This window comes from Podarcis cretensis (genome assembly GCF_951804945.1).
Source record: "Podarcis cretensis genome assembly, chromosome: 4".
Taxonomy (NCBI): domain Eukaryota; kingdom Metazoa; phylum Chordata; class Lepidosauria; order Squamata; family Lacertidae; genus Podarcis; species Podarcis cretensis.
In genome coordinates, this window is record NC_137173.1 from 3,066,221 (window position 1) to 3,088,611 (window position 22,391).

Here is a 22,391-nt window from a genome sequence, read left to right on the forward strand (position 1 = left end):
GCCTTCTGTTGTGGATGCTTGAGATTTCTGAACTGCAGGGTGTTGGATTAGAGCAGCCTCTCTCAACCTGTGGGTCCCCAGATGTTGTGGGACTACCACTCCCATAACCCCTAGCTAGCAAGGCCAGAGCTCAGGGGTGATGGGAGTTGTAGTCCAACAACATCTGGGGACTCACATGTTGAGAACCACTGGACTCGTCCAATTCTACAGTTTTAAGTTGTTTTTAAGTTGTAATCATTCTTCTTGTTTTTATTATTGTTTGTAAGCCGCTCTGAGCCCGGCCTTGGCTGGGGAGGGCGGGGTATAAATAAAAAATATTATTATTATTATTATTATTAATCAGTAGAGGGCCTTAGGCAAGCTGGCCTATCTTGAGAGTTGGAAGGGATGCCCAGGGTCATCTAACGTCACCTGGTTTTGACTGGTGACGTTTTGACCTTTAAAGCCCTATGCGGCCTAGGACCCACGTACCTATGGGACCGCCTCTCCTGGTATGCTCTGCGGAAGACCTTAAGATCCACGAATGACAACATTTTGGAGGTCCCCAGTCACAAGGTGGTTAGATTGGTCTCAACCAGGGCCAGGGCCTTTTCAGTATTGGCCCTAACTTGGTGGAATGCTCTGTCACAAGAGACTAGGGCCCTGCAGGACTTGACATCTTTCTGCAGGGTCTGCAAGACAGAGCTGTTCTGCCTGGCCCCCTGTGGTATTCAGAAGCAGAGTGTGGCCATTGTGGCCACTGACTGCCCTCTCCTCATTCATGAATTCATCCAATCCTTTTTTTAAAGCCATCCAAACTGGTGGCCATTGCTGCCTCATGTGGCAGGGAGTTCTGTAGTTCAAGCATGCTCTTTGCTCAGCAGGAAGAAGGCCCTACTTTTTAATCTTTCCCGAACCTTCCAATTCCAGCTCCCATCATCCCTGACTGATGGGGGTTGTAGTCCAATGACTGGAGGGGGGTGGCACTAGGTTGGTGATCCCTGACCCACACGGAGTGGCAGCAGCCCTCCAGGGTTCCATAGGAGGGTTTTCCCAACCCTACCAGGGGGATGTTGGGGGGCTGAACATGCAGAGCTCCTGGAGTCCTGAGCCCTCGTGCTTCTTTTAATTTAGGATGCAAGGTTGGAGGTTCAAAGCTGAACTCAGAAGCTCATAGCCTTTTTCTCTGCCGTTGTCCCAGCGTTTCAGGAAAGCCATCCGCCCTCTGAACTCCTGGCGCACTGCCAGCAGCCGGGATGCGTCTCATGAGATCATCGATGTCCCCTACACGGTGAACCTGACGGACAACGACTTTGCAGGGGGTTGGCAGCCGCCACATGGCGACGAAGCATCAATCTGTGGGTGAACGGAGCAGCGGTTGTCCGCCTTCGCCAACAGCAACTGCCCATCTCAGCTTCCTTGGAGACGTCCCAATCATAGCGTTGGGGAAGCCCTGCTGCTGTTTGCCAAGGAGAGTCTGAGTCGGGGGCCAAACTCTCTGTTGCAAGGCCTGCCTAGGGCTTCAGAGCTCATTTCCCTGCGTAACAGGGAGGTGGCCAAGGCCTGGCAGGACTCTTCTACACCCTGCTGTGGCAACCTTGGTGCCATCTGCAAGCCCTGCTGGGCTCACGAACACGGCAGGCTATTGCTGTCTCCAGGAGCTCCTCCAACTCAACAGATGTCTTGCCAAGGAGGTGCCACTCGCTCGAGAGGCCAGGTCCCAGCCAGTCTTTCTGGACTGGTGAAGCGTTCCTCTCTCTCTCATTTGCACACCTGACTCTCCAGCCAGGAAGAAAACAAGCAGGACATTGTCTACTGATCTGCTGCAGAGCAGCAGGAAAACTCTGGGCTGCTTCCTCTGTGTCCCTTGTGCCCCACCCAGGTCATTCTTCCTTGCTCCCTCTTCCCTCCTCTCGCCCCCATTGTTGAAGTGGCCCAAGCAGATGGCCAGTGGAGGGCTGGGTTTCTAGCAGTGGCGTAGCGTGGATTGTCAGCACCCGGGGCAAGGCAAGTAATTTGCACCCCCTAACCCGTGGATTTGCGCCCCCTAACCGTGGATTTGCGCACCCTAACCCTAACCCCCAGATGTTGCGCCCGGTGCGGCCGGCCCCCCCTGCACCCCCACGCTACGCCACTGGTTTCTAGCAGGTGTTTGTCCGTCTCTTTTTAGACACCCGAGTTTGGCAGAGTCCCTGCTAGGTGCCAAGTGCGAAGCCAATGAAGTAACCGAGCTCAAGCGGGTGTAGGGAAGGACCCGATCCCCTGGATAACGACTGGCTCTCCTATAGGATGTGGGACTCAACCTGCATCAGCACTTACCAATGGCAATGCTGCCTGAGGCAGATGGGAGCTGGTGGGGTCCCCTAGCCCTGCCCTGAAATTAACGCTCTGGAAGGTGCAAGCAGTTGGGTCTCTCCACCCTTGAGCCCCTTCCCCTGCCGTTGCTCCTCCTGAAAGAAGCCAGTTCACAATTCCCTTGCCCACAGTCTCTGCACTCCATTGCTATGTTGTATTCCTGTTTCTCTCTCTTCAGATCTGTGGGTGCCAATGTCGGGACGAGTAGGGAGGGGGTTCTAACTGTGTGGGGCTTTGGTTGGCGGAAGTGGGGTATTGGGAGGGAAAGGTTTGGAAGATGCAACCCCTGTGAAGACCAGATGTGGAAGCAGGGCTCCCCCTCCCTTCCAGGGGAAATTGAAGATTTCCCCCCAAATAAATGGTTCGATCTCTTCCAAGTGCCTTGATGCAATTGATTTTTCTCTCTCCCCCTTGGGAACTGGGCCAAAGACAGCCCAGGGTAGGGATTAGGGTGCAAACACATAACCCACAACCCACAGAGTGTGCATAAATGGTTATTGCAATGCTATAGCACAGGGCTGACCCTGAAGACAGTGAGGAAATGTCTGCTGATGTAGAATTTGGTGGCTAGGCTGCTCCCTGGGGCAAGACGGTTTGAGCCTGGGAGGCCAATCCTGACCCGTCTGCAGTGGCTACCAATTTGTTTCCGGGCCCAATTCAAAGCTCAGGGCCACAATACCTCAAGGACTGCCTCTCCCCACATGAACTGACCCAGATCCTGAGCTCATCCTCTGAGGCCCTTCTTGGTGTGCCCCACTCCCCTCCAACGGCAAGAGCTGTCCGGCAGTGGAACGGACTTCCTTGGAGGTTTTTAAGCAGAGATCAGGCGACCATCTGACAGGGATCCTTCAGCTGTGAGCCACCAAGTCCTTACCAAGGAAAATGTGGGGTATAAATGAATGTAAAAATAGTAATTCTTGCATTGCAGGGGGCTGCACTACATATCCCTTGTGGTCCCTTCCAACTCTAGGAAATTGCCCCTCAGGCAGAGGGCTGTTCCTGAGCTCTTCCTCTCAGCCAAGGCTGTGTTGCAATGCTGCCCAAAGCAAACCCTTCCTTCTTGCCCAACCGCCACTTCCTGCCTGCCCCTCCCTCTGCCAAAGGCACCGACGCCACACAGCCGCCTTAAAATAATCTACATGCTTTTATTGGATTGAAAACAGTTTTATGAAATGGCCATTAAATAAGATCAAGACTTGGCAGGTGCAGAGCAGGGTGGCCTGGCGCTGGGGGGGACGGGATGCTCTCCTTGTGCCCATCGCTGCCCAGGGCAGAAGCTGGCAGCCAGACAGGACCTCATGGAGGAAGATGATGTGAAGGCTGCTTTCCTTGGCGCTCGTCGTGCCTCCTCTGGTGCGTGGCAAGGGTGGAAGGGAGCAGCACGATCCTTCTGGGTTCTCAAGCTGGCCTGGGCCTCTGGTCTCCATGGCCTTGGACGGTGGAACTTGGGGGTGGGGTGGGGGTCGCCCCATCCTCTGCTTGAGCCCAGCCCAGCCCCCCCTCCCTGTAAGTGCCCGGTCTCTCGGCTTCCTCAAGCTGGCAGAGCAAGGCCCGGACGGCGCAGGCGCTTGGAGATGGAGAAGCAACAGCAGGAAGCTCAAAGCGGTGCCAGCTTGGCCATCAAGTCTCTGAGTTTTCCCCAAAGCCCTTCCTCTGTCCTTGCAAGGCATGCAGGCATGGCTCTGGAGGGGAGGCTGCTGTCGGGGAAGAGGACCTGTGTCTGCCACGGAAGGAGGCCACCAGTGGCCCAAACCTGTCCATCTTTGCTCCAAAGTGCAAAAACAAAACAGAACAGAACCTGCGAGAGGGAATGGGAGGCAGCTCTCTTGCACGCACATCCCCACAAGAGCCGCCAGCTCCCAGACTGCAACCAGGAGGGCAGGGGGGTCTCCTCTGCTTGGCGACACGCAGCCGGGCGCCTGGCATGGCTAAGAAGCTGGGCCAGCTGAAGGCAGGCCAGCTCCGGTCTCCCTGCGTCCCACGTGCATAGGGCAAGACCTGGCTGTAGCAGGGACGTCCCGGGGCAGACAGCAACTCCAAAGGTAGAGTTGTGGGGCAGCTCTTGCAGAAGGCTTCTAGCCTCAGCGAAGCCTCCTGCTCATTTGTGAGCCAGAAAGCAGACACAAGAAAGCCCCCCAGCTCCTGCAGGGACCCCCCCTCCAAAGCCAAGCACCATTTGCAGGAAAGACCAGGCTTCTTTGCACCTGGAGGGGAGGTGTGGGGAGAAGGAAAGCCGCTGCTGCTCTGGGGCCAAGTGGCCGCTTTGTGGTCTCCTGCCCGCAGAGCTGGGGGCTGAACTTGCCCCTTTTTGTCTGTAACAAACAGCTGATGTTAACAAAGGGATCTAAAAAATGGGCTTTTGCAGGCTGATTGGAGTTATCTCCCTCTCTTTCCCCACTCTTCCCAGCAGCCCTGGCCTGCCCTCTTCCTGCCCCTTCTTTGCTTCACTTGAGGCAAAGGGGCTAGTCCCTAAAGTAAACCCACATATGGGGAGTGGGACAAGCAAGGCGAGCACCCCCCCCCAGCAAAAATCCCCTTGCAAAATCCTTTCCCTCCTTGTGAGGTGGGCCACTGAGCCTCCTCGGGGCTGCTGCGGCGCGCAGGGGAAGCAGCGAACAAAGGGGGGCGCGTGGGGTGAACGGATCCAGTGTCGCACGGTGTGGCGGTGGCGAGAGGGCGAGGAGGGAGAGCTCGTCTGAAGCCATGCGCAGCCAAAAGCAAGGGACCCCCCACCACCACCTCCGGCGCGAGGGCGGCGGCCAGGCCGACGTCACAAAATAAATAGGGGCGTTCCACCAGCAGCTCCTCCACCCGGAGAGCAGAGGGATCCTGGGGGAGGAGGAGGAGGAGAGGTGGGTGGGTGGGTGCTCCCCCTCCCCTCGCCTCCTGCTCCGTCCCAGTGTGGGTGTTTGGCTGGGGGGTTCCCTCCTTACTATAACCCCCCCCCCGGCCGGGACTTATTTCTTGGGCTTCTTGAAGATCTTCAAGGGGAACTTCTTCTTGCCCTGTCCCGAGGAGTCGGTCTCTTCCCCCGTGGAGCCGCTGTCTTCCTCCCCGCCGGCCGCGTTCTTCTTGGAGGCCAGGTGGGGGATGCGGCTGTTGCCGGCCTTGCCCTGGCTGTTGAGCCGGGGGTCGGAGGTGGGGGAGGGCGTGTCAGGCTCGGTGGAGCTGGGGCTATGGGAGCGGGAGGAGTCGGAGTGGGCCTGGCGGGAGGGGGGCCCTGCCCCGGCCGCGTGGCTGATCTCCCCCAGGCTAGACGACTTCTCCAGGCCGTGGTTCAGCATCACGGCCTTCTTCATGAGGATGGGGCTCTCGGGGAAGGGCTCCGGCAGAGAGGAAGCCTCCGCCGGCCGGTTGCCGTAGCCGCAGGCGGCCGCCACTGCCGCCTCCTCTGACTTGTTGAGCAGCGCTGGCCGGGCAGGCAGCCGGGGGGCTGAGCTGGACGTGCGCTGGCTGTTGCTCAGGTGAGGGATGGAGGAATCCGAGTCTGAGTGCGATAAATCTCTGGGGGTGGGGGAGAGAGAGACAAGGAAAGAAAGCAGGGCGTGAGGAACCCCGATTTTAAAATGTGTGACCGCGCACTCTCCAGATTGGTGCATGCTCTGGTTATCTCCCGCTTGGACTACTGCAATGCGCTCTACGTGGGGCTACCTTTGAATGTGACTCAGAAACTACAACTAATCCAGAATGGGGCAGTTAGACTGGTGACTGGGAGCGGCCGCTGGGACCACATAACACTGGTAATGAAAGACCTATATTGGCTCCCAGGATGTTTCCGAGCACAATTCAAAGTGCTGATGCTGACCTTGAAAGCCCTAAGTGGCCTCAGCCCAGTATACCTGAAGGAGTGTCTCCATCCCCATCGTTCAGTCCGGACCCTGAGATCCAGCGCCGAGGGCTTTCTGGCAGTTCCCTCATTGCAAGAAGCCAAGTTACAGGGAACTAGGCAGAGAGCCTTCTCGGTGGTGGCTCCCTCCCTGTGGAACACCCTCCCTTCAGATGTCAAGGAGTTTTAGAAGACATCTGAAGGCAGCCCTGTTTAGGGAAGTTTTCCATGTTTGATGTCTTAATATGTTTTTGTACGTGTTGGAGGCTGCCCAGAGTGGCTGGGGTTAATAATAATAATAGTAATTACTGATGTCCAAAACAAACACACACACCAACACACAAACCCAGGCAGGGTTAAGAACATCAGAAGAGCACACTGAATCAGGCGAACGGCCCGCCTAATCTAGCATCCTGTTTTCACAGCGGCTGGCTGTTATGGGGAACCTGCAAGCAGGATTCAAACCAAGAGCCCTCTTGGAGTAATTTAACTCTGTGCAGCGGGGAGAAGTGGAGGCAAACCAAACAAAAGCACACTCTGCATCACAGAACGGCCCAAGTCAGGCAGGGAGGGGCTGGCTGGTTAGTTGTGTTAGCGTCCTTTTTTCCTTCCTGGCCAGAAGCCACCAGGCGAGAGGGCCAATGACACGCCAAACCAGGCAGGGCAGGCCTCAAGACGGCAGCCAAGGGCACCCATGCTTCTGCCGAGGGAAGGAGGTAGGAAGTGGGGTTAGGAAGGCAGGCCGGGCCCCGGAAGGGAAGCCAAGAGGGCAAGCACCACTGCCGGAGGAAGCCGCACAATACCCATAGCTCTCGGCCCGGCAGCGTGTCCCGGAGGTGACGTCGGGAGGGGGCAGGTTGGGCAGGGCGTCCACCTGGAGGATGTAGGAGGAGGTGGTGTGGTGGTAAAGGATGGGCAGGGCGTGGCAGGCGGAAGCGGAGGAGGGCGAGTGGCCCGTGGAGGAGGAGGAAGGAGGAGACGGCGGCGAGGAGGAGGAGGAAGAAGAAGATGGAGAGCAGGCGGCCGCACTTCCGCCGTGGATGTCGGAGGCGAAGGGCTGGCTGCCGCTCAAGCTGGGCATCCGGCGCAGAGTCACCCTGCCAGGCAGGTAGTGGACCAGCGACCCCGATTCACCCTGGCCGGCAGCCTGGTGACTCTCTACCAACCTCTGTGATCCCAAGGAGTGCTGCGGGTCGACGAGGCGCTGGCGGACGCCGCTGGACATGGAGGGCGCTAAACCGGGAGAGAGGAGGGAAAGAGACAGAGGATTAGGAGGGCGAGCGGCTCAAGGGAGACAGGAGAGGCTGCTGGCTGTCAGCTTTCGTGCCCTGTCCCTGCCCACCGCCAATCGCTTCCCTGGAAAACTGAAGGAGCTCCGCACTCGCTCTGAGCCCCCAGTAAATGGCTCTGGCAGCTCCTCCTTGCAGTGCCTTTTGTTTTGCTTGTTTTGTAAGAGTTACACACTGCTCGAATGGAAGGAGAAAGCTCAAAGCGACGTAGAGGAAAAAATAAAACCATGAAATCATCTGTAAGAAAAAACTGAGCGCTGCAACCTAAGACTTAAAAAAAGTTAAAGTGGAAATAGAGTAAAACTCGCAGCAGCTTTCTACATGTTTCGGCAGGCTTGTCTAAGCCAAAGAGCGCAGGGAAGGCATCTGACAGATGTCAATAACAGGTTCATAAGTGTATAGGTGCCGCTGCACCAAAATATTGTTTTTGCACAAATGTGGAATGGGGCTGGTGTGGCACCCTAAGAGGAGCAGTTTTGTCGCTCAAGGCAGTCGAGAGGCATCTATGGGGGTCACCTAAATGGCTTGCTGCCCTATAGAGGGTCCTTTGGGGGATTCTTACAAGCATCTCCCTCCTGTTTTCCTCTCCGGATTCTTCTCTCAAATGCAGCCCTGGTAACGGAGGAGAATCACCTGCGAAGGAGCCTGGCGGACTCACACAAGGCCCTCAGACCTCCAAGGCTTCACAGCGCCCAGGCACAACCTCCCGACGGGGCACCGGGGGGGCTGGCACAGAGGTGCCTTCTGGGTAGGCGCCGTTCCAGGGGCGGAGGGTGCCTGGGCACTGGAGGGGCATGCAAAGAAAGCAGCAACATCAGAGGGGTTAAGAGGCGCATGGAGCAGGAAGCCGATGAGCAAGGGGGGTCCTGCTGGGACCTGAAGAACCAGGAAGAAGCTGAAGTGATTCCTGAACTGCAGCGGGTTGGACTAGATGATCCCTGGGCTTCCTCCACACTCTACAATTCTAATATTCCAGAGGCTCTTGGGGGGGTGAATCTTTGCCCACAGAGGCAGGGGGAGGGGGCAGGTTGCTCTATCTTCTTGTTTCCTGCCAGAAAGCATCCTCCAGCAGCTGCAGGTTTCAGCCTGGAAGGTCTTTCGAAACGCAAGAACCTAAGACCCACCTGCTGGATCAGGCCAACGGCCCATTTGTCCAACCTCCTCTTCTCACAGTGACCAAGCAGACGCCCATTATGGGAAACCCGCAAGCGGGATCTGAGCACCAGAGCCCTCTCCCTTCCTGCATTTTCCGGCAGCTGGGATCCAGAAGCATCGCTGCCTCTGATTGTGGACAGGAGCGTTCAAGGCACAGAGTCCAGGTGACCACGAGTCCCTCCTGCCCTGCTTTCCTCTCTGCCTGGGGGTGATTCTGGGTCCCAGCAGGCCCTGCCCCCAGGGAAGGTGTTAGTAAAGATGCCAGCTTTGGGGGTTTTTTTGTGTGTGCACTTTTTTCGGCTAGAGATGGAGGAAGAAAGGATGAGGTGAGAATTAGCTTCTGTGCTCAGAGAGGCTGCTGTTGGTGCCACGGTGTGAGCAGGAGGGCCTCTCCTGCCTGCCCTTTGCGTTTAGTTCAGAGGGTGGAAAGAGAACCCATTGATAATAATCCTCAAACCGGGGTATTTCCAGGACTGGTCCTCCGAGGAGAGGGATGAGCGGTCGCTGAACCTGTGCCCCAAGAGCAAGGCTGCGTCTGGCGTTAGCCAACCGGGAGGAGGGCAGGGAGGCCGGTGGGGGAGAGAGAAAGGGGGGCATCATTGGTGGGGAGAAACATCACACCTCACATCGGCATTTCTGAATGGCAAGCAAAGCACCCTGCCCTGCCCCCCGCCCCCCCCAATCCTGTCAAACCTAGACCACTGCTCTGCACTCCCTTGCCAGGGTTGGGATAGATGACCCATTGGGGTCCCCTTCCCACTCTGTGGCTCTGTGCCCACTCACCACCCCCAGGCTTGCCTTCCCCACATCTGCCCCCAGCTGACACCCCCAGCAACCACTCTCTCCTCACCTTCCCTGCCCAGGGTGAGCAGGTTCCAGTCTATTCTAGGGGATTCCCGAATTGCCGGGGGGTGGGCTGGATGACCCTCGGGGACCCTTGAAGCACAGCAGCAAATTCCCCCCCCCCACTACTCCCAGTATTGGGGAAATGCAGGGCAGAGGCAAGCCAGGCACTCCTGTCTTAGGCCACTGTGCGTCAGGGGTGCTTCAGAAGAGCAAAACGCTGGCGTGCAAACCTCTGCTCAGAAACTCCTGAGCCCCAGACTGCAGGTGCCTTGCTGAGCTTGGGGAACGCTCTGCGCATGTTCAAAGGAACAGCACCCTTGAGCTGAGCTTTACCAAGCCCTGCTTGATTCCAGCCGTGTTGAAGTCGCACGATGGGAGCCGGTGGCGTTCTGTAGCCCCAGGGTTACGCTCTCCTCCTCCCCACCACTGCCCCACTTTAATGCAGAGGTGGGGACGGCAGGACACCCGGCTCTTGAAGCACACAGGCGCACCAGGCGCTGTCATGTTACCAGGACGGTGGGGGCCGCTTCCCACTTCCCTCCATGTAGAATTTGCTTCCTGCCCCATTATCAGGAAAGTGATTATGGGGAGGGGGATCTGGTCCAGAGGTTCCCAAAGTGGGGGTGGGGCAGTGGGCTCACCAGGGAAGGGGAGTGCTAAGGGGGTGGCAGGGGGACAACAGAGGTGCAAATAACTATTGTGAAAAGCTGGCATCCCCGGATCAAGCCCATCCATTTTGTTGAATCAGTTGAACGAAATAATTTTATAACTGGGCTGCAAATAATTGTGCAATTCACGGTTACCACCTTCAATTTTACCGTGCGATTCTCTTCCTTAGGGGGTTGTGCAAACTGCTATTCCAAATAATGCTTTTGGGTAGGATGGGTGGCACTGGGGGCGAGTTGATGGAACAGAGTGGGGGGGAGGGGGCTATTGGGTTGCTGTTTTTATTTTGATTATATATTTTGTGGTTTTATATTTTGATTTTGTTCTGTGAACCCCCCGAGACCTCCAGGTATAGGGGTGGTAATAAATAATAACAGAGGAAAAGCTTTGGGAAGCTCTGTACCAGGAGGACTGTGTGAAAGTGAACCATCCCCTAGCTGGCGTTTCTCAAACCTGGGTCTCCAGTTGCTGTTGGACTACAACTCCCATCATCCGTTACCCCCAGAGGTCCTGCTAGCAAAGGATGATGGGCGTTGTAGTCCAACAAGCAACTGGAGACCCAAGTTTGAGAATCACTGCTAGCCAAAAGTCCTCTAACAGGTGAGGGCTCCCTTGCTTTCTGTTGCTGTGAAGCCCCTCGCCCCCGCTCCCCAGGGAGACCTACACTGCATGGACATGGGGGATACGATTTCCTCATCCAGGTCGTCCACGTCATCGGTCATGATGAAGTGTGAGGTGTTTGGCCGCGTGCAGCTTCCCATCCACGAGGGGTCGATGTTGAGGACGGACACCAGGGTGTGGATGCCCGGGTTGACCACGATCTGGAAGCCGCAGAGCATCTCTATCTGCTGCCAGCGGTGGAGCCGCTCCCGCAGGGCTGCCGTCACCTCGCTCAGGGCTTGCCTGCGGGGTGGAGAAGGGAACGAGCGTCTATGAAAATGATGCACTGGTGAGTATTTGACCTCTACTAAGTTATCTAAAATGTATAGAACAACTTCAAATACCTACTGGAAGTGTAAAGAAAAGGAAGATACCTTTTACCGTATGTGGTGGCCATGTAAGATAACAGAATGATTTTGGGAAATGGTGTATAATGAGTTGAAAAAAACGTTCAAAATAACTATTGTTAAAAAACCAGAAGCATTTAGGCATTATAGGTGCCGAGATCCCAATAGATCAGAAAAGACTTTTCATGTATGCAACAACAGCTGCATGGATGTTATTAGCCAAGCCAAGCTGCTGGACTATGCCAAAAAGGAAAAACTAACCGGGAGACTCAGGAATCAAGAAGACAAGGACTTTAAAAAAAGAATGGGGGGGGGGGAATTATAATTTACCTAGGAGACCATTGTAAACAAATTAAAACTTTAGCTGGACTATAAGACCCACTTATAAAGTAATGAAAATTATGGACAATTTGGGAATACGAAAACTATGGAGAATGGACTGACATGTAGTTGTAAATATTGGTACAAGGAACCATGTAGGGGATGGAGGGAAGTCTGGAGAATCTCAGAGAATGGTTATTAAACAATTTTGTTATAAATGTGCACATGTGAAAAGAAATAAACAAATATTACGGGGGGGGGGGAGGGGGGAGAGAAAGGAAAGGAAAGAAGGGCAGAATCCGGGACCAGGGAAAAGAGTCGGCGGAAGAAGATTGGAAGAAATTTAAAGACTATTTACAGAAATATTGTAAAATTAATGAATGTTAGAATGATGTTGGACAGAAATTAAGCGGTTTCCAGCTGTAATGCTTAAGAGATATGAAAAAAGGGGGGATTTAGAGATAAGTAAAAGTTAATGGTGAGGATTTGCTGAACTAACAATTTGAATTGGAATACAAGAAAGGGAGGTAAGAGGAGGTCTGGAAAATAAGTTAAAAGAAAATAAGTAATGGAAATTTTATGTGTTTTTTAATTATTCCTGTATTTTTGTTATTTTTTTTCCTTTTTATTTTACATTGTATTATTTTTTTTGAAAACTTTAATAAATATTCTATAAAAAAAAGAAAGGAAAGGAAAGAAGCAGGGCTGGAGGGAGCAGAGAGACAAAGGCATGAGGTGCCTTGCAGGGGTTGGTCTGGATGGCCTCTAGGGTGCCTCCCAAATCTACAGTTCCACGAACCCCAACCACGGAAAGAGCATAGCTGAGTGGCCAAGGGTCTGCTTCACATGCAACAGGCCCCAGATGCAATCTCTGGCAGCATCTCCAGACAAAAAGTGGCAAAGCAGATGGCGATGCGCCTGCACCACAGATCATCTTTAGCCTGCGGAGCAGATGGGCGGCTAGGCCCTTCCTCCTTCGCTAAGCGCTCTTGCTTCCGCAGAACAGAATGGGGGGGTCATCTGCCTCCTGCACAGCTGAAGGCTCCCAGCTTCTGGCCTCCAAACCTGCGCAGCAGCTTCCTAGGATGTGGGTCTTGTGGAGGGGGCAGAGCGGGCAGAAGCTGCCCACATACACATACACAGGAAACTCACTTGGCAGTCAGGATTTTATGATCCACGTCGTCCAGGGACGAGCTGTGGGCAACGTGGAATGTCCCAAAGAGAGTGTTGCGCTTCTTCTTTATCTTTTCGGCCTGAAAAAGGGCGTAAGCAGAGGAACTTGACTGAAAAGGTGAGATCTGTTCAAACTTTTCTGCTCCTGAGTCTCAGCCGCCAGCCCCTAAGGGACCCAGAGGGCGAGGCTAGGAAAGGAAGACAAAGCCCACACCCTTGTTGCAGTGAGCTGAGCAGTCTGTGGATTCTGTCTCCCACCTCCATGGGCCTCATTGAAGCGTAAGAGCTCGGCTGCTGGATCAGGTCAATGGGCCATCTAGTCCAGCCTCCTGTTCTCACAGTGGCCAACCAGGTGGCCTAAAGCGAAGCCCTCTCCCTTCCCCTTCCAGAAACCGGCCTTCAGAAGCATCGCTGCCTCCAACTGTGGAAGCAAGAACATAGGCACCAGGGCTAGGAGCCCTCAAAAGCACTCCATGAATTTGTCTAATCCTCTTTTAAAGCCATCAAGACCATCCTGTGGCAGGGAGTTCCATGGTTTAATTCTGTGCTGTGTGAAGAAGTACCGTATTTTTCGCTCCATAGGCACACCGGACCATATGGCGCACCTAGTTTTTAGGGGGGGAAATAAAGGGGGGGAAATTATTTTCCCACCCCGCCCCAGCCCCAAAGAGCAAAGAAGCTTCCTCTTTAGCCACGCGCAACCTCTCCACCCGAGCTTCCCCCGACCCCAGCCCCCAAAACAGGTCCAGGAGCAGTGGCAAGATTGCGCACAACCTCGTCGCCGCTCCTGGGGCTTTTAGCCACGGGCTGGGACGGGCGAAGCCCGAGCAACCTCGCCACTGCTCCCAGGGCTTTTAGCCACGGGGCTGGGATGGGGGAAGCCCGAGCTTCCCCCGACCCCAGCCCCCAGAACAGGCTGCTTTCCGCAAGCCTTCTGAGCCCGGCGGATAGCTGCCTGAAGCCTGGAGAGCGAGAGGGGTCGGTGCGCACCGACCCCTCTCGCTCTCCAGGCTTCAGCGAAAGCCTGCATTTGCTCCATAGGACGCACACACATTTCCCTTCATTTTTGGAGGGGGAAAAGTGCATCCTATAGAGCAAAAAATACGGTACTTTATTTTCTCTGTCCTGAATCATCCAAATTACAGCATCATTGCATGTCCTCAAGTTGTTGTGTAATGAGAGAGAGAAGCTTTCCTCTATCCACTTTCTCCACGCGGTACACAATTTCACAAGTTCCTATCATGTTGACTTTTCTCTAAACGAAAAGCCCCAGACGCAGCAACCTTTCCTCGTAGGAGAGTTGCTCCACCCCTGGATCATTCTGGGTGCGCTTTCCTGAACCTCCTCCAATTCTACATACCCTCTTTGAGGCGAGGTGACCAGAACCCCGCTGTTTAGCCATGCGCTGCGTGAAGAAGTCCTCCCTCTCGACTGGGCCTCCTTGCTCCTTCTTCCCTGCCCCTCACTCACCCCTTCCTTGGCCAGGAGCAGCTGCTTCTCGGCGTTCTGCTTCTTGATGTTGTAGTATTGCACCTCCACCTCGTGGGTTAGCTGAAGCCACTTCTGCAAGGCCTCTGGGACGGCCCAGCTGCTGTGCGACTCCAGCTCCTTCTCTGCGTTCTTGAGCGCCATGCGCACCTGCAGGGAGCGGGGAACAACAGCAGCCGCTCTAGTAATTCGGCAGGCAGGCAAGGGGGCCCGAGGCACACAAGATTTCCTCAGGGGGGAGAGGCATCAGCCACGGTCAACAACAAGACGCACAAGCCCCGTCCGACAACCCCCCACCCACTCCAGTCTCTCTGGGCCAAGGGGTGCAGGTGTCCTCTGCTTACTGCCAAACTGGTTCTGAGCATCCTGGTGAATGGTCTCCATTTCCCACCCTATCAAGGGGGCCTGGAATCGGGACGCTGCAGCCCCTGCCCCTTTGTGTGCCCTTGAGAGTGGAAACGCTAACTGATCAGACGCCCGTGGGGTGCCAGGAAGCAGGATCTGAGCACAAGAGTCCTGTGGCTTTCAGCAACAGAAACATCGGGGCGCCATCTCTGCAGAGCCCTGGGTGCCCAGGCACTCACAAAATTTTCAGCGAGGGGTCTGGGCCCCCTCAATATTCTGCAGCCGGGTGGGCTCTCCTGCTGCAACAGCCGGCTCCACCAGAGCCTGTCGCTGCAGCAGGAGGTCCTGTTGCATGTCCCACCAGGCCGCTGGGAAGAGCTCTGGCATGCCCTCCAAAAGGCCTGGCCGGGCCTGCTGAGGCTGCGACAGGCTCCATTGGGCTCTCCTGGTGCAGTAGCAGGCCTTTAGGAGGGTGTGCCAGGGCGCACCTGAGAAGCCTTGCTCTCTCTAGCTGTGGAGGCAGAGCATCCTGGCTAATAGTCATCCATGGTGTTAGAATTCCTGCTCCATGATTGCAGTCATGGGATTGTTGTCTATCACATGACAGTGTAGGTTTTGACTCCACGGAGTGGGAAGTGATGGAGACAGGATGTTTGTGTTCCTGTGTTCCGTGAAGTGGGACTATTGTCCTTTCTTCTTTTTCTCTTTGCTGTCTGATGCTAGAGAGAGAGGGAGCCATGTTGCAGTGCTCCGCGTGTGTTTATATGTAAATAAAGTAGATTAGCCAAAATGCTGAGTTGCTGAGGTCTGTCACGCAAGCTGCAAAGACTCTGCGGATCCCTAAGTGTGCCAATATCTGTTGGAATCGGTCGCTGTGATGTTCGGGCAGAAGAAAGGCTAGATTTAACATGTTTCCCTCAGTGATAGTGAGAGGAAGATATCTAGCTATCCCAGATTCTGAGCGTCTCTGCAAATGCAGGAAAAAAGAACTCGATACTCTAGAGCATATATTCTTCTCCTGTGATTTTGGTAGTTATGCCAGAATACAATTATATGAGGCCCTAAAATTTGAAAAACAGATTTGTACTGAACCAACGGTCCAGAACATGCTGGCGGACAGCGATGATCAAATTACCGTAAATTTCGCTCCATAACACGCAGATTTTTCCTCCTAGAAAGTAAGGGGAAATGTGTGTGCGTGTTATGGAGCGAATGCCTACAGATGGCGGGGGAATCTGCTGCAGTTGTGAGCAGTCCGTGGCTCGTTTTGAAACAGCAAAGCGGGTGTAAGCGGCTCCTGTCAGCGAGCTGAGCTGGGGAGGAGGGAGAGAAGCAGAGCGGGGTTGGCTGCTTTAAAACAACCCCGTCCTCTATGTTCCTCTCTCCTCCCCACTGAGCTGCTAAGTAGCAGCAAAGCTTTTCAGCCAACCTAGCCGGGAGGAGGGAGAGAAGCAGAGCTTTAAAACAACCCCGTGCTCTCTGTCCCTGCCTGCAGTTTTTTGCTGTCCGATTTTGGATTAGCCACTGTAGGGGCTGTGTGTGTGTGTGCTTGAGCTATCCTTCTCCTCCTCCTGCTTCCCGTTCACTCTCCCTGCCCTCTCCCTCCCTGCCCTCTCCCTCCGACTTTAGAATTGACACTCTGTGTGTCTGTGTGTGTGTGAGAGAGGGCTCCTTCTCCTCCTTCCCGTTCCTCTCCCTGCGCCCCTCCGACTTTAGAACTGACACTCTGTGTGTCTCTGTGTGAGAGAGGGCTCCTTCTCCTCCTCCTGCTTCCCGTTCCTCTCCCTGCGCCCCTCCGACTTTAGAATTGACACTCTGTGTGTCTGTGTGTGAGAGAGGGCTCCTTCTCCTCCTCCTGCTTCCCGTTCCTCTCCCTGCGCCCCTCCGACTTTAGAATTGACACTCTGTGTGTCTGTGTGTGTGAGAGAGGGCTCCTTCTCCTCCTCCTGCTTCCCGTTCACTCTCCCTGCCCTCTCCCTCCGACTTTAGAATTGACACTCTGTGTGTGTGTGTGAGAGAGAGAGGGCTCCTTCTCCTCCTCCTGCTTCCCATTCACTCTCCCTGCGCTCTCCCTCCGACTTTAGAATCGACACTCTGTGTGTCTCTCTGTGTGTGAGGGCTCCTTCTTCTCTTGCTTCCCGTTCACTCCCCCAGCGCCCCTGCGACTTCCAGCGCCCTGCGACTTTAGGGCCAGTTCTCTCTCTGCGTGTGTGTGTGTGTTTTGACCTCACTGCACTTGTTGGGGGAGAGTGTTGGTCGCAATTTTTCTTGATTTGTCTCAGAGTGGTTACTATCATGGTTTCCTTGCCAGGGAGGAGGGAGAGACGCAGAGCCTGCTTGTTCTAAAGGAGCAAAGCCGGAGAGGAGCCTCTCCTGCATTATCAGCAGCATCCTTCTCCACACCCCCCACGCGTGTTCCTTGTCTCTTGAGTTCTTTTCCTTCCCTCCCCACTTAAAACGTGGTTACAAAGCACGGATCCACATGGATCCTCAGGATTTTTGCACTAGGTCACCCCAAATTCACCATCAGATCACATAGCATATCCATGGCTACAGCCTGCACCAAAAAACACACACACCCACTGTTTCATGGGGCCGCAATGGCGCAAAAACGTGGTTACAAAGCATGGATCCACATGGATCCTCAGGATTTTTGCATTGGGCTACCCCAAACTCACCGTCAGATCACATGTCTGTGGCCACAGCATGAACCACAAAAATCATACATCCACTCTTTCGTTTAGAATATTTTTTTCTTGTTTTCCTCCTCTAAAAACTATGTGCGTGTTATGGTCAGGTGCGTGTTATAGAGCGAAAAATACGGTACTTTAATAGTGGCCGAATTTTTAAGAGCTGTCCATGATGAAAGAATGGGCCATGATAAAGAGACTTAGTGGTTTCTAATGGTAGGTGACGTTGCTGTGTTGTATTTTTATTTCATATTAAATTGTATTATATTATTCATGTACATTGATTAATTTCTGGGAGTTAAGAATAGGACTAGGATAAATTGTGTTTGCTGTACCTGTATTTTATACAGTTTGTATATGTTGTTTGTCAATGTGTGGTGTGCTATGCCTAATAAAGGATTTTGAATTGACATAAAAGCTTTTGAAGCTCCCGAACAAAAGACCAGGAGGGAGAGAACATGCCAGTCGGGCATTTGTCTCTACCAGGGTCCTACTTGAGTGTAGGCTGAGCTCCTGACAGCCTCCTCCTGCTCCGTGACTTTGTCCATTCCTTTTTTTTAAAGCCATCCAACTTGGTGGTCCCCACTCTCTGCTGGGGGAGGGAGTTCCACAGCTGAACTACATACTCTGCAAAGGACTTTCTCTGATCCATCCTGAATCTTCCAACGCTCAGCTTCATCAGATGTCCACGCGTTCCAGTCTTGAGAAGGGAAACTCAGGCTGAACCCAACCTGGACCTCAAAACCTGTGTGCCACTTCTAACCCTCCTGAGCTGCAGAGATTGGGCTAGAGAGGTTGTCTGTGCCAGTCTTGCTGCCCGAGGTCAAGCGGTCATGAGAAACAAGCCAAAAATACGACTGCCTTGAGGTTGGACGAGGCCTTCTGGTTTTTTTAGCCCAATTATATGGAGACAGGAATCATGTGCGTCATTTTAAAATTGGGATTGATGGGAGGAGAGAATCTGGCATATGGCTGCCACCTTTTTAAAAAGGCTGGCTTTGGGGGGCTCAGTTCCAAAGGGCAGCAGGTCAGGCAGAAACCTCCAGAGCCCACAGAGAGTTCAAGCCCCCCAGGAGGAGCTGTCCACCTACCCGGCATGGGGGCTGCTCCCGGCCAGGGCGTACCTGCTCCAGCTCCTGCTCTGCATACTTCTGCCGGCTGAGCTCGTTCTCTGTCCCCTCCCGCAGCTCCCGGAGCCGGTGGGCCTCCTGCTTGGCGATGCTGATCTCGTCCTGCAGCCGCTTCTCCAAGGAGACCTTCTCCACCTCCACCGTGCGGTGCTCTTCCTGGGCCTTCTGGAGCCTGAACCACACACAGAGAGAAAGACAGAGCAGAAATGGGCCATGAGACTGGCTGCCCACAACGTGCTAGGGCTGGGAGTCTGGAAAGATGCAGTCACCTCCCCCAGGAGGAGTGCAGGTGGGCTGGCAAGAATGGAGAGCAAGAAAGCAGGTCCTGAAGCTCAGAGAAATGCCTTGGAGGAGGAAGCTGATTCAGATGCTCAGAGGGGAGCTGGACAGAAAGAGCACAGAGAGGGGTGTTGGGGGGAGAAGGCACAGGGAAGCTGACAGTGGAGAGCAAGACTAAGGGCCAGGTCATCCAGAAAGAGGAGCGAGGTGGTGATATAGGCATGGCTTCACTTACAACGCAGGAATTCTACAGCCCCTATTCATTTTTGCTTTGGTGTCTAGCCTCCCAAAGCTCCAAGAAGATTAAGAAAAGGAAGGCAGGGTTGAAATATACATTCTTAAAAGAACCAGAAGCATTGGTGGCGCTGTGGGGTAAACCACAGAGCCTAGGGCTTGCCGATCAGAAGGTCAGTGGTTCGAATCCCCGTGACGGGGTGAGCTCCCGTTGCTCGGTCCCTGCTCCTGCCAACCCAGCAGTTCGAAAGCACATCAAAGTGCAAGTAGATAAATAGGTACCACTCTGGCGGGAAGGTAAATGGCGTTTCCATGCGCTGCTCTGGTTTGCCAGAAGCGGCTTAGTCATGCTGGCCACATGACCCGGAAGCTGTACGCCGGCTCCCTCGGCCAATAAAGCGAGATGAGTGCCGCAACCCCAGAGTGGTCTGCGACTGGACCTAATGGTCAGGGGTCCCTTTACCTTTTATAGGCCAGGACATTAAGAGGCAAGATGTTAAACTGTTTTTATATGCAACAACAGCGGCAAGAGTATTGTTAGCCCAGAAGTGGAAGCAAGAAGAAATTCCAATGAAAGAAGAATGGCAGACGAAATTAATGGACTATGCAGAATTGGACAAAATGACAGGAAGGATTCGAAACCTGCGGGACCAGAGATTTACAGAAGATTGGAAGAAGTAGTATATGAACTATCTGAAGAGCAATTGTAACCAACAAATTACGCTAGTAGGACTACAATAAGTTTTGTAAGGAGAAATATACAAAGTGTTACAAAGTAGAAAAAGATAAGAGATAATGGTTATAAGTTTGAAATGTAATAGGGAAAATTAGAAATGCATACTGAGAGACTAAATTGGAAAATTTTCAGACCAGACTGATGGAAGTCAAAAAAATTGAATAAGAAGTAAAAGTATGTTTAATTGCTGTTGAAAATGATACGTTAAAAAACTAATAAAAATTTATATATATATTTTAATATTACCGTAAATTTCGCTCCATAACACGCAGATTTTTCCTCCTAGAAAGTAAGGGGAAATGTCTGTGCGTGTTATGGAGCGAATGCCTACAGATGGCGGGGGAATCTGCTGCAGTTGTGAGCAGTTCGTGGCTCGCTTTGAAACAGCAAAGCGGGTGTAAGCGGCTCCTGTCAGCGAGCCGAGCTGGGGAGGAGGGAGAGAAGCAGAGCGGGCTTGGCTGCTTTAAAACAACCCCGTCCTCTATGTTCCTCTCTCCTCCCCACTGAGCTGCTAAGTAGCAGCAAAGCTTTTCAGCCAGCCTAGCCGGGAGGAGGGAGAGAAGCAGAGCGGGCTTGGCTGCTTTAAAACAACCCCATGCTCTCTGTCCCTGCCTGCAGTTTTTTGCTGTCCGATTTTGGATTAGCCACTGTAGGGGCTGTGTGTGTGTGTGCTTGAGCTATCGTTCTCCTCCTCCTGCTTCCCGTTCACTCTCCTTGCGCCCCTCCGACTTTAGAATTGACACTCTGTGTGTCTGTGTGTGTGAGAGAGGGCTCCTTCTCCTCCTCCTGCTTCCCGTTCACTCTCCCTGGCTCTCCCTCCGACTTTAGAATTGACACTCTGTGTGTCTGTGTGTGTGTGCTTGAGCTATCGTTCTCCTCCTCCTGCTTCCCCTTCGCTCTCCCTGCGCCCCTGCGCTCTCCCTCCGACTTTAGAATTGACACTCTGTGTGTCTGTGTGTGAGAGAGAGGGCTCCTTCTCCTCCTCCTGCTTCCCGTTCACTCTCCCTGCCCTCTGCCTCCGACTTTAGAATTGACACTCTGTGTGTCTGTGTGTGTGTGAGAGGGCTCCTTCTCCTCCTCCTGCTTCCCGTTCCTCTCCCTGCGCCCCTCCGACTTTAGAATTGACACTCTGTGTGTCTGTGTGAGAGAGAGGGCTCCTTCTCCTCCTCCTGCTTCCCGTTCACTCTCCCTGCGCTCTCCCTCCGACTTTAGAATTGACACTCTGTGTGTCTCTGTGTGTGTGTGAGACAGAGGGCTCCTTCTCCTCCTCCTGCTTCCCGTTCACTCTCCCTGCGCTCTCCCTCCGACTTTAGAATCGACACTCTGTGTGTCTCTCTGTGTGTGAGGGCTCCTTCTCCTTCTCTTGCTTCCCGTTCACTCCCCCAGCGCCCCTGCGACTTCTAGCGCCCTGCGACTTTAGGGCCAGTTCTCTCTCTGCGTGTGTGTGTGTGTTTTGACCTCACTGCACTTGTTGGGGGAGAGTGTTGGTCGCAATTTTTCTTGATTTGTCTCAGAGTGGTTACTATCATGGTTTCCTTGCCGGGGAGGAGGGAGAGACGCAGAGCCTGCTTGTTCTAAAGGAGCAAAGCCGGAGAGGAGCCTCTCCTGCATTATTAGCAGCATCCTTCTCCACACCCCCCACACGTGCTCCTTGTCCCTTGAGTTCTTTTCCTTCCCTCCCCACTTAAAACGTGGTTACAAAGCACGGATCCACATGGATCCTCAGGATTTTTGCACTAGGTCACTCCAAATTCACCATCAGATCACATAGCATATCCATGGCTACAGCCTGCACCAAAAAACACACGCACCCACTGTTTCATGGGGCCGCAATGGCGCAAAAACATGGTTACAAAGCATGGATCCACATGGATCCTCAAGATTTTTACATTCGGCTACCCCAAACTCACCGTCAGATCACATGTCTGTGGCCACAGCATGAACCACAAAAAGCATACATCCACTGTTTCGTTTAGAATATTTTTTTCTTGTTTTCCTCCTCTAAAAACTATGTGCGTGTTATGGTCAGGTGCGTGTTATAGAGCGAAAAATACGGTATATTTTAAAAATTATATATTAAAAAAAAGAAAATGAAGGCAGGAAGGAAATGCAAGCTTAAAAGTCAATTAAAACCCCACCTGCATCACCCCTCTGCCAACCAACCATCAACCCCTCAGCTGGAAACCACAGCAGAGTTGCTTTTGGGCTTGGATCCTGCTTGCTGGTTTCCCATTGGGGCATCTGGTTGGCCACTGTGAGAACAGGATGCCAGACTAGATGGGTCTCATCCTGCAAGCTCTTCTTCTTACCTTCTTCACCAAACCTTGGCCCCCAGCCACGACTGGTGGTGGTGCGTTTTCCAAGGCAGGGGACTTCCTGACTCTTGGGGAGCTGCCCAGCACACCTCCTTCTGACCCCACCGATGCCTGGCAGACATAGGTTCAGGCAGGGGGTTCTCAGCGAGTAGCTGGACGCACCCTGGGGCTGACGAGAAGGGAACGGAACCTCTCCCAGGCACACAGAGCTGCTTTTTGTCAGCGCCGTTTGTTTCCGAGGCTGCAAAATGCAGGGCACACGTATCTCAGTCTCCCACCCCGCTCTGCAATGGTGCTGCAAACGAGACAACTGCGTCTGTAGGGCAAGTGGAAAAGCGAGGCCGAGAGAGGGGCTTGGACTAGGGTGGTGGGCACCCACCCAGAACTGCTTTTTGCAGGGCACCTACAACACCTATTCAGCGGCTGGTCCCAGTTTCCATGAATTGGGCTTTGCCATCCTCTGAGAAGCTGGACTTCAATCTGATCTGATGCTTTAATGGAGCCCTTGCACTGTCCAAAACAAGGACCTTTGCCAAGAGAGGAAATGGAGACAATCG

The 22,391-nt window shown here is 53.6% G+C and overlaps 2 protein-coding genes and 1 long non-coding RNA gene across 11 annotated transcripts in view; 1 reads left to right on the forward strand and 2 right to left on the reverse strand.

The window, feature by feature from the left end:
* LOC307214782 (sodium-dependent proline transporter-like) overlaps nt 1-2,711 on the forward strand; it is a 33,604-nt gene extending 30,893 nt beyond the window's left edge. The window contains exon 15 of the mRNA XM_079973780.1: nt 1,181-2,711. Within this exon, the coding sequence (XP_079829906.1) occupies nt 1,181-1,345 (165 nt within the window). The 3' untranslated portion in view covers nt 1,346-2,711. The remainder of the gene's footprint in view (nt 1-1,180) is intronic.
* Nucleotides 2,712-3,459: 748 nt separating this feature from the next.
* STIM1 (stromal interaction molecule 1) overlaps nt 3,460-22,391 on the reverse strand; it is a 104,781-nt gene continuing 85,849 nt past the window's right edge. For 4 of the 9 annotated variants that reach the window (XM_079973586.1, XM_079973588.1, XM_079973587.1 and 1 more), the window contains 7 exons: nt 18,265-18,442; nt 14,088-14,255; nt 12,597-12,697; nt 10,781-11,019; nt 9,062-9,139; nt 6,964-7,393; nt 3,460-5,838 (listed from right to left, as the gene is read on the reverse strand). In XM_079973586.1, coding sequence (XP_079829712.1) covers nt 5,292-5,838; nt 6,964-7,393; nt 9,062-9,139; nt 10,781-11,019; nt 12,597-12,697; nt 14,088-14,255; nt 18,265-18,442 — 1,741 coding nt within the window. In that variant the 3' untranslated portion in view covers nt 3,460-5,291. Of the gene's footprint in view, nt 5,839-6,963; nt 7,394-9,061; nt 9,140-10,780; nt 11,020-12,596; nt 12,698-14,087; nt 14,256-18,231; nt 18,443-22,391 lie in introns of all 9 variants that reach the window. The other 5 variants (XM_079973590.1, XM_079973591.1, XM_079973589.1 and 2 more) reach the window with 5 other exon arrangements.
* On the reverse strand, nt 20,125-20,689 carry LOC307215226. Its single transcript, XR_013838404.1, has 3 exons — nt 20,543-20,689; nt 20,357-20,446; nt 20,125-20,190 (listed from the first exon to the last, which is right to left on the reverse strand). It is a non-coding gene; the product is annotated as an uncharacterized lncRNA (long non-coding RNA).